The sequence below is a fragment of the Hipposideros armiger genome, unplaced genomic scaffold (assembly GCF_001890085.2).
Source record: "Hipposideros armiger isolate ML-2016 unplaced genomic scaffold, ASM189008v1 scaffold_28, whole genome shotgun sequence".
Classification (NCBI taxonomy): domain Eukaryota; kingdom Metazoa; phylum Chordata; class Mammalia; order Chiroptera; family Hipposideridae; genus Hipposideros; species Hipposideros armiger.
In genome coordinates, this window is record NW_017731378.1 from 4,919,296 (window position 1) to 4,931,027 (window position 11,732).

At 39.2% G+C, this 11,732-nt stretch overlaps 1 protein-coding gene across 1 annotated transcript in view; it reads right to left on the reverse strand.

Annotated features, from left to right (window-relative positions):
• The window catches only part of PCGF6 (polycomb group ring finger 6), a 29,173-nt gene extending 21,036 nt beyond the window's left edge, over window positions 1-8,137 (reverse strand). Inside the window, exons 1-6 of the mRNA XM_019636415.1 lie at window positions 7,686-8,137; window positions 6,806-6,905; window positions 6,619-6,715; window positions 5,761-5,816; window positions 5,601-5,660; window positions 4,585-4,693 (exon numbers count right to left, since the gene is read on the reverse strand). Coding sequence (XP_019491960.1) covers window positions 4,585-4,693; window positions 5,601-5,660; window positions 5,761-5,816; window positions 6,619-6,715; window positions 6,806-6,905; window positions 7,686-8,045 — 782 coding nt within the window. The 5' untranslated portion in view covers window positions 8,046-8,137. The remainder of the gene's footprint in view (window positions 1-4,584; window positions 4,694-5,600; window positions 5,661-5,760; window positions 5,817-6,618; window positions 6,716-6,805; window positions 6,906-7,685) is intronic.
• Window positions 8,138-11,732: the final 3,595 nt, after the last annotated feature.

The following is an 11,732-nucleotide window of genomic DNA, read 5'->3' on the forward strand; positions in this document are numbered from 1 at the left end:
CTTTCTTAACATGTGTATACATTTACTTGGCACCTTCTGTATAAGGGCAGATAATTTTTTTTTTAAGATTTTTATTGGGGAATTGGGGGGATGGGAACAGTGCTGGGGAATTGGGGGAAGGGGAACAGACAAGTTGCTGTCGTTCTGTTCCTCAGTCCACTTGTGGAGGACGTTGCCTCACTGGCCCATCAGCACCATCAATGCGCTCTTCCCGGGCGAGGCAGATCAGACACCGGCTTTGTGGACGGCCGCTCACTGCCGCTCACTGCGCTCACTGCCGCTCACTGCGGCTGCTGGCCGCTGGCTACACTCGGTAGCTCATGGCAACCCACTGCTACAGGGGCTGCAGCCTACGCCGTCGCCGGCGACTCATGGCAACCCAGCTCCAAGTTGAGCTGCCGCCCAGCATCTCAGCTGCGGAGGGCAGCGTCACTGGCCCTCACATGTGGGATCCGAACCGGGGCCCTCTGGCGTCCCAAAGCCAGTTCTTAACCAACGTGCCACTCGGCCGGCCCTAAAGGTATATTCTTAATATTTAGATATCCCCACATGTAGCATTCTAATGTTTTCCAGCTTAAAGTAAAACCTTTTTTTGCTTATTGTATCACAATGTGTTTTTTTCCCCTCTATAGTAACCTTCATAAGATAGATTTCTTACAAGAAGGCTGCTATTCTTGCTATTGTTTTACTTGTAGCATAATCAACTGGCATGGTTTACTCAATTGGTCTTTCACCTACAAGTACAAAGATTTATTGACTAAATCAATTACTTTTATATCATGAAGAGAGAAGGGGCACTAACCTTTGTTGAGCATCTACTATATACCAAGCCTCATATTAGGGCTTCATATATTATGCATGTTTTCATTTAGTCTTCACAATAGCCCTGCAAATCAGGTATTGGTATCCCCATTCTACAGATGAGGACAAGTAAGCTCAGAGAGGTTTAATAACTTGCTCAAGGTCACAGATCTAGTAAGTGACAAAGCTGGGATTCAAGCTCAGGTGTACCTAACATCAAAGCCCACGTTCTTTCTTCCCTATCATGTGTGAAGAATAGGCATGATCACAATTGCATCATCTAGAGTATTCTTACAATACAAATAGAGAAATACATTAAAATTTTCATTATAAGTACAAATATAATTTATATACAAATATTATATATATATAAATCTAATTATGTTATAATCTTAAGAGTTATAAAATATCCTATTCATTACAAGAATTATCTCTATAGAATTCATGATGTACGGGCATGTGGCTTCTGCTTGAATACCTTAACAGAGAGAGCTTAACTGAAAAATCAGTCCATTCCATTTGTGGGAACCTTTGTTAGAAACTGCTTGCACTGAATCAAATGTTTCTCCCTACTGGTCCTAGTTTTGCCTTTTGGTACTCTTATGAAATAGATTCAATCTTTCTTTTATGTGATAACACTCTAAAGATTTGAAATTAACTTGAGGGGCTTATAATTACTTTCTTTTTTTCAGACTAAATATTTTTGTTCCTTCAAACCTTTTACTATTCTAGTTACACCTCAGTTTACCAACATCTCTCTTAAAATGTAATGCTCAAAGCTGAACATAATACTCTAGCGACGGGCTAAGCACAGGCAGATTCCACCTCCCTGTTTACTAAACACCGTCAAGTTTAAGATTGCATTAAATTTTTGCCATATTACACTTATCTCACGTGAGTCCATTTGCTTTCCTAGGCAGATATTGCATATACTATAGCACTATGATCTACTTTAATCTTTATTTTTGAATGATTCTATATTATTTTAATATTCATTCATATATTGATAATAGTTTAGACATGTTAGGAATACCATATGTTAATTCTTACTACAATCCTGTGAGTTGCTATTGTAAGTCCCATTTTAGATATATAGAAACGGATGATCAGAGAAGTTAAGCTACATCCTAAGGGTTACATACTTTGAGTTCGACTCTTCAAAGCCTATGCTTTTTCTATACTTCCTGTCTGAGGTTGTTTCTTTTTACAGTCATCTACTTTAAAGACAGAAATGAAGAACAAAAAGAAGTACAAGACGATCTTAAGATCACAAAACATGCATACCCAATTTAGGGGGGAAATCTAATTTCATATTCCAGTGGTTAAAAGAAAATCACTGTCCACCAGCTGACCTACCTGTTTTTTTTTTCTCCATTTCAAGCAGGGTCACTAGCGGGACCACTTGTTCCCTACCCTGAAAGAGCTTACTTTGGGTTACCTCAGTAGCCTGATTTTTGTGGAAACACAAAAGCTTCTCCATGTAGTGAAAACGTGGGGATTTAATTCTGGGGACTGGAGACTTCAAAGGGACTCTGCCCCTGGAAGCTCTCCTTCAGAAGAGCTCCCCATCACACTGGAAGCTTTCTTCCCCTTAACCACTTGAAAACAGATAAATGACTATAATATGAGGTAGACAGACTACTCATCATAATCATCAAGGTTCAATTCTCTTGATTTACAGACAGGGAAGCTGAAGCTCTATGTTAAAACAATAAATTTCATGAGGGCAAGGGTCATGGATGATTTATTCAAACTATGTTCCCAGAAGCTAGTAGAATGCTGTGCTCGTACATGGCAGGACCTTAATAAACATCTTATGAATAAACAAAAAGCAATCTAAGTTTACAAAGCTAGATGACAGAGGAGCTAGGACTTAAATCTAGATCTCCTTATCCCAAATAAGGGCTCTTTTTTCTACAGCAGGGAAGGTGTTATAATGTACAACTTTGGCAAGTGGTGATGGCTGCCTTGAACACTGCAGTAAAATCTCCCTCAATAGGAAAGCTTGACATGACTAATTATTGATTTCTGCTGTGGGCAAAGAAAGAGAATGGTGGCACACCCATCACATATTTGCCACCTTTGCATTACTGCCACCTGTCAAAAGTGCATCTCTGCTCCTTTTCAAAAAAAGGTATAAAAATACTGATTGTCAGTTCCTACTGTGCAGTAGGGGAAAGGTTACATTTCCCCAAAATAATGTTTTAGAAATATAAATTCCTTTCAATTTTCAACTTTTAATTTACTAGACTTACTACATATCAAGTTACATGGTAAAAATTCAAATATGATGAAAGTAAAACTTTTTCCCCATCCTAGATTCAGATTCCAGTGCCCTTTTTTAGAGGTGCCTGCCATTAACATTTTGTCTTTTCAGGAATGTTCAGTGCATATAAAAAACATGTATATGTACATACTTCCTACAACCCTGTTTTTATAAAAACATAAATGGGCACGTACTATATATTCTCTTCTGCATCTTGCTTTTTTCACTTAAGACATTTTGCAGATTGTTCCATATTATCACGTTACTATATTAGGACATATTCATATGCTATATATCATTTAACCAGCTCCCTTTTGGACATTTAGTTTGGAATACATTCTTTAATAACTGAAATTACTGGTTTAAAGTTTGATATTACATGGTTTCTTCCCCTTCTTCCAAAGAGACCTTTATTTCATTATCATCAACCACTACTATGTGGGCTTTGTGGAGGCAGAAGAAAGGTTTCATGCCTCTTAGAAGTCCTTGATTTCATTGGAGAACACAGGATGAATACATAAACTAGATAAATACAACACAGCACAAGCTAGATATTAAATAAATGATACAGGCAATCTAGAGTTATAAAGAGGAAGTAGTTGAGAAGTAAAATAGTCATCAGTGACATAAAATGGAAAATCTAAATTTTCCAAGAAAAGTATCTTAGTTTATTCTGCGAACTATGTATTTTGAAAACTACAGTTTGATAAGCGCCAATTTTGTGATCATGATAGCTTATTTAACAATGTTGCAGTATAATGGAGTATACCATATGCTATAGTGTTTGAAAGAGGCAATATATATGAATTAGAAAGATGTCCAAGTACTTTGGAAAACAATTTGGCAAAACCAGGTGAAGTTGAAGATGAACATATCCTAAGACTCAACAAATTTACATTCACTATTAGAGAACTATCTCACATATAAACAAGGATATATGTACAAAAATACTTAAAGCAACATTGTAACAGCAAAAAAAGGAAACAACTTAAATATTCAATAGTATAGGGAAAGATAAATTATGGTCTATTTATTTTAAGGGACTACCAAGCAATGATGAAATGAATGAACTAGAGCAACACGTTTCAACATGGATAGCTCACAATGTTAAGTGAAAAAAACAAGTTGGAAAACACAGTATGATACATGCAAAGTTTTTAAATGGGCAAAAACAATTCTACATGTGGCTTAGGAATACATACACTTGTGGTAGACATATAAAAAAATGCATGGGAATCACAATCATTACTTTTAGGAGTGTGGTTATTAAACTCTAAGGGGAAGGAAGAGTGAATTGGAATAGGGAGCCAAGAGGCTTCTGCCATATAAGCATGGTTTATTTCTTAAGTCAGGTGGTAATGATACAAGTGGTGATTGTACTGACCTTTGGACCCTTTTCTAAGTCTTAAATATTTCATAATTAATTTTTAAAAGGATATCAGGAAATCTTGATTTTATGAGTTCAGAATGATTTCATAACATTCTTTAAGGTTAAGAGAGAGGTTTAGGATACTCACCCAATGAACTCTAGTAATAAAGACATGTCAAGTTCAGGTGGAATCCGAAACACTGATTCTAAGACTTTCTTAGATCTTCCTTTGCTTGAAGGGACTGGCTGTGGAACAGCTATTTTGATAGCCAAACAAAAAAGCCGAGTTAGAATAAAAATTTCACAAACTAAGAGCTTTGAAAAATAATTACACAGATATTATAACTATGTCGACTACTTAAAAAGATCATAAAGCACTCAATCTCCTTTTCTTTAATAACATCAGCTAATCTGTCACAGCCCATAAAATCAGAGGCAAGCCTAGGGATCACTCCACAATGGAAGACAGACATGTGTGGCTTATCAGGGCTGCAGAGAGCTCATCATAACAGCAACAACGGTTGTAGATAATCCTTAACAAGCGCTATGTGCCAGGGCTCAGGGCTCAGGGCTCATGCTCAACACTTTACATGCACCACCTCATTTAATCCTTGTTATGATCCCACAACATAGGTACTACTGCTAATTTTATTTTTTTTAACTGTAAAGAAACTGAGATTACAGTTTAGTGAGATTAGGCAATTTGCCTAAAGTCACCCACATAGTAAGTGGAAGAACCAAATCTATCTAACTTCCATACTGTGACACTACCACCATCATAAACACTGTTTGAGCAGTTACTATGTTCCAGGCACTGTTTTAAGTGCTTTGTATTACTCAATATATCCTTATAACAATTTTATGAAGTGATATCATTATCCCTACTTTATAGATGAAGAAACTGAGATACTGAAGTGATTTGCCAAATTCATACAGCTCAAAGTGGCAGAGCTAGGACCAGACTCAGACAATCTAGCTCCAGAGCCTGTACTCTTTAATTCTTATAAATAATTAAATTGGATTATACTACACCATTATCTTCAAAATCTTTCTCTCTGATCATAAAATAACCAGCTATCACCAAAAAAGAACCTCAAAGGGAGTAAATTTTATTGTTAGTATTCTTTAATCTATAAATACATTATGGTATACACCCAAACTTACCAGGTTTAGGTACTTCTAGACCTCTTTCTTTATAGAAATCATGCATTTGCTTTTTTTCTCCTAAAAAATGATAAAACATAGACTAAATTACACTTAAAATGTAACTAGTAGAGTTAGCAGAGATTCTGGGATTCATAACTATGTAATAAAATAAACTTACTTTCCTCTAGATTGATCACTAATTTGTACACTATGTCTTGTAATTGTCGGTCCAACCTAATAAAAGGAAAGGATGGAGAATACCTCAGAATTCAGAAAAATGCATTTGGGTACAGAAAGACTAATGCTCTTTGTAAATACTGTTTTTTTCTTGGGAGTGGATATCTCCTTTCTCAGAGGAGAGTTACTTTTAGGTAGCACTCATGGTTCTCACCTAAAAGAATCTCAAGTAACTATATGTAATCATAATTATAAGTAATCAGAGACACTTGAGTGGTTTGCTAAGTTATTCCTTATGTGCTGTCCTTATTCCCTTGATAAGAATGTGAACTTAAGGGCAGATACTATATTTTGAACTTCTGTGTATCATCAGCAAAGCACTCATCTATGAAGGTATTAAAAACGTAGTAGCATTTGCTGAACAAATGAAAGCAATCCACTTTTAGTATTTTTCTTCCCTTAAGAAACTGAGCATGAACTGAAAATCTGATTAATAAGCCACAATGACCTATGAAAGACAAGCTTTTCTAAAGAGGCCAGTTGTTTCAGGTATTACTTTCAGAAAATAGAATTCTAAATATACTGAAAATGACAAGTTTAAACTGGCCTCATTAACTTGAGTGATGAAATTAAAACCCTCAGGAAAAAAGATCTGTGCCTTTTTTTTTTTTTTAATCCCCAGCAGATATCACAGTGCCTGGTACACAGTAAGTACTCTATAAGTATTTCTTTAAAGAATACATAGTTCCTTTTCTTCTAATTTTTGAGATAGGTCAAGAATTGAGTCCCCAAAACACAACTTCAAGCTTTCAGAAAAAGTATACTTTAAGTATAAATTTTACTTATATATTCCTCTTACCTTATGTTGTAAAGTGGCTGTGTCTGATGTACTACTATGTTGCATTTTGGACATCTGTTGCTATAGTAAAAATGCCTTACAATGCAGCTTTTACAAACTGTTGAGAAAGAGAATGCTTAAATTAGGATGCTTTCGAGACATTTCAAAAATTGAATATATTATTTGGAAATGTGAACTATATGCTTACATGTATGAAGACATTCTGTAATGGTAGTTGCATCTATTAGGTAACCTTTGCAAATGGAACACAAGATGTATGGGGTCAGCTCAGAGAGATTAATCAGGCGCTGCAAATGCAATGGAAATAATTTTAAAATACAAGTCCTTGCCTTGTCAGATTTTTAAGCCATAATCCCAAAATTTTACAAACAATATGTAACTTACTTTGCAACATGAAAACATGTTCCAGTACCTCCAAACCTCCAAAATACTGCTGAAAGTTACAATAACACTGGAAACACCGACGTTTCAAAAATTTCTTATTCTTTTGGATACACTGTAGATTGCCAGATGAGGGGCATTTTACTTTATGAATTACTTACAAAATGGGCAAACTTTCCAGATATTGGTGTTTAATACATTAATTCTGACTGGCTAAGTGTTTTAGGCTATCTTGATGAAGTATGCGCTACCGCATTAAAAAAAAATAAAAATCTTCCCAATGAGAGACTGAGTAGGTGGGGAAGGGTTTACCATCCTCTTAACACCGTAGAAATGGACTGTTTCCCCCATCTGACTGTAAGCTCCCGGAAGGCAGGGGCACCGTACCCTCGGCGCCTACCCTCCCGGCACGCAGTTGCTTCAATAATATTTACAGGACGAGTGAGTCAGACCCACAGAGCCTAAGTGATCTGCAGGAACCTCACAAAATGAGTCGGCAAGGAATCGGGGCGGGACAGAAGGCCAGTCCTCGCCACATGCCTAGGCAGGCAAGGGAGGGAGGAGTGGAGGTCGACGCAAGTGGCACGAGCTGCAGCGGCGAGCTGGGGGCTGCAGCGGCGAGCTGGGGGCTCCGCGGGGTCCGAGGCAGGTGAGGGCCCGCGTGGTGGGGCAGGGGTTATAAATACCTCTTCCTCGTCCTCTGATTCCGGCTGGCCCCCCTCCAGTCTCAGCGAGAAGTGGCTCAAGTCTTCCTCCTCCTCCTCCTCTTCCTCCTCCAGCTCCTCATCCTCTTCCAACTCCTCGTCCTCGAACTCGAAGCGGCCCCTCAAGCGGCCCAGGCTGCGCTCCGGCTCCAGCTCAGGGGGCCGGGAGCCCGAGCAGCCGGGAGCCCCCGCCTCGGGCAAAGGCAGCGGACCCTCCTCACCCGCTGCGGGCGCCGGGGTGAGGGCAGGCGGGGAGACGGGAGGCGGAGGCGGCATGGCTGCGGCTCCCTCCGCCTTCGCAGCGCCCGCGTTATCCGTCGTCACCACCGGGACCCCCTCCATGCCGGGGTCAGAGACAAGGCGAGGCGAGACCTGGCGCCTGGTTAGCGCGGGAGTTCAGCCAGCCTGCCTACGCTGCTAATGCGCAGGCGCGGGAGACCTGCAGGGCCCGCTGGGAAATGTGGTTCACTGGGTCTCACCTATGTCCCGATGTAAGCGGAGCGGCTCAGGTATATAGGGCGGGGCTTGCGGGCTGCCTCTGAGAGGAATCTCGCCCAATTTTTCCTTTGAAAGGCTGATGCTCTCTTTACTGCCTTATAAAAACCACGAAATTGGTACCATTTCACACAGCACTATTCTGTCCGCATTGATTGATGCGCAGGGCTCTAAAATAGGTGCTGTAATGATGTTGCATTAAGAATAATAATGATTTCAATTTGAGTACCAATTATGCGTTTCTTCCATCCAAGGTTATTTACATTAGGAAGTAGGAAAGTTTTATTTTGAAATATGTAAATTTATTTATTTGGAGCAATTAAATCTTGTCTTGCCACAGGGTGGAAACTTAATCACCATGAAAGATCATCCATGATTCCCCAACACATAACGAAAAGCGAATTATATTTAATTCAAAAAACATTTATTAAGGGTCTACTATAGCAGGAACTGAGACCTACCCACGCACCCTCCCTCCCCCCAACCCCCACCACACACACATGCACACACACACATACACACACACACACAATTAGGAGAGAGATCTGGAGTTGGAGTACTGAATCCTTGTTGACTAAGATAGTGCCAGCTAATGTCATAATGCTTGCAAGGCAGATTTAGAAAGGAGTCAAACGCTTCTTAACGAAATAATGCTGGGGGGAGGGGCGGGATCATATTTAAAAGAGGATGTGTTGTCACTGAATAAAATGAATGCTAATTTGGGAGTGGTGTACATACTTCTTAGGGAACTGGTGAAGAAATCAAGTCGCTATGCTCATTTGGGCAAAACTGAGCCAGATTTGGTGCACACCCATTGTTCCTGGACTAGACCTCACCTCTCTGCAGTCTCCAAAGTCTGGTCAAGCCTGAGATAACAAAGTTTGCAACATCCAAGAAGAAATGAAGGGAAGGAAATGTCTCCTCCTGCATAAGGGGTGTAGATCCTCACTATGGGGGTGAGAACTGGACTAAGATATTGAAAGGATGATTGAAGGGAGAAAAAAAATCGAAGGAGACAGACCTAGACAACTGACGTATTCTTAGAAAGGCCTCAAACTGTAAGCGCCTCTACATAATTACATTAGATAAAGTCATAGCTTCTAATCTCTCAATAGTGTAAGAGCTACCTGACAAAAGAATTGCTTGTACCGTGCATTTTAATTATATAATTTTGAAATAGTATGATTTGAAAATAATATTAATAAAGTTTTATTTTATGTAGAAAATGTGAAATGTTTAAAATCCAAAAAAATTTTAAAAAGCAATCAAGAATTGCATATTTTCAAAGCTGGCAAGCTAGGTGAATTATGAACTTGCATTACTGCCACTGGGTGGTGTCATTTTAGTAAACAGGAATATCTACAGGCTTTGTCAACTCTATGGTGTGATGATTAGTTTTAAGCGTCAACCTGGCTATGCTATAGTGCCCAGTTATTCAAACACTTACTAGGTGTTGCTGTGAAGGTATTTTGTAGGTGTGATTTACATCAATAATCAGTTGACTTTAAGTAAAAGATATGATCCTCTATAATCTGAATGGACCTCATCCAATCAATTGAAAGAAGCAAAACAAATTCCTCTGAAGAAAAAGAAATTCTTTCTGTGTACTGCAGCATCAGCTCCTGCCCAGCAGTTCCCAGCCTGTTGGCCTGCCCTACAGATTTCAGGCTGCTATCTTGTAATATCTTACAATAGATTATATATATCTCCTAGTCCTAGTAGAACCCTGAAGATACATACTGTGAAATGGCTTAATTATGTGCTATTTATAATATGTGAGGCCTTCCAGAATGTATCTTTCATAAAATGAGGATTTCTTTCTTTTTTTTAAACTTTATTGGAGAACAGTGTTTTTTTCAGGACCCATCAGCTCCAAGTCAAGTCATTTTTTTCAATCTAGTTGTGGAGGATGCAGCTCACTGGCCCATGTGGGAATCGAACTGGCAATCTTGGTGTTATGAACCTGCGCTCTAACCACCTGAGCTAATCGGCTGCCCCCTAAAATGAGAATTTCTTGTATCTCCACTGTGATCAATGTGTGTTACCATATCCAAGTTATAATTTGGCACTTATCTGGGGTTTTCACATTTTGACAAGGCACCATCAAGACCTAGATTGAGCCAGACCTTCACTCTCACCCTAGATGCTAACTTACTAGAATGGTGTAAATGTAAAATAGTAAAAGTGGATCCAGCACAACTAGTAATTGTAGTCTACATATCATAATTAGACTGAGGGAGATGCTGTAGAAAAGGTGAAACTTCAGGACTAGATTTTTTTTTTTGGGGGGGGGTTGCTTCAATATTTCAAACAGAAAGTTATATCTAAAAATGTTTATGTAAATTTCATACACGAATTCGCTATCTCCTTATAGTGAATATAAAAAAAGAGGAGATAGCAGAGGCTGGTTGACTGCTATCTACCACATTTTTAAAGCAGATCCATGACCAATATGGTGGGACCAGCTGGGGAATTGAGTCCATAAATGCTTGTTGGGACTTGGAGTGATTTCCTGTTACTCTTTGCTTATAAATAAATAACTCACCAAAGACTTTAACTTTTAAAAGCGGATTAAAAACCAGAGAACTTTATGGTACCAACATTCATTTCAAAAAGTATTACTGGGGCCGGCTGAGTGGCACATTGGTTAAGAGCTGGCTTGGGACGCCAGAGGGCCCCGGTTCGGATCCCACATATGAGGGCCAGTGACACTGCCCTCTACAGCTAAGATGCTGACCTGGAGCTGGGCTGCCATGAGTCTCCAGGGATGGCGTAGGCTGCAGCCCCTGCTGCAGTGGATTGCCATGGGCTACCGTGTGTGGCCAGCAGCCAGCATGAGTGGCCAGCGGCCGTCCGGAAGCCTGTGACTGCCTCGACCGGGAAGAGCACAATGATGGTGCCAACTTGGGCCAGTGAAGCGACGTCCTCCACACTAGACTGAAGAACAAAAGGACAGCAACTTGTCTGTTTCCCTTCCCCCAATTCCCCAGTGCTGTTCCCATCCCCCAATTCCCCAATAAAAAATCTTAAAAAAAAGTATTACTAAAACAATTTCAAATCATCAAATGAATATGTTATATAAATAATTACTAATACATTTCTGACCCAAAATACAGATTTCAATCAAGGTCTAGACTTGATTTCTAGAACTATTATTTACATCTATTCCTTGTGCTGATTTGCTAACGTAATAAGGGCTCCTGAAACTCACACCTTTACTTGATTTCAAAGATCATATGTTTTGCTTTGTGGGCCACATAGTTTCTGTTGCAGCCACTCAACTCTGCTGATGTAGCACAAAAGGAGCCATAGATAATACATAAATAAATAACTCTATGTACAGACAAAGTTTTATTGTTAGATCAAATTTACAAGCCAGAGCCTCTAGAGCAGAGGTTCTTAATCTTTCTAATAACGCTACCCCTTAATACAGTTCCTCATGTTGTGGTGACTCCCAACCATAAAATTATTTTCATTGCTACTCTATAACTGTAATTTTGTTACTGTTATGAATCGTAATGTAAATATCTTTTT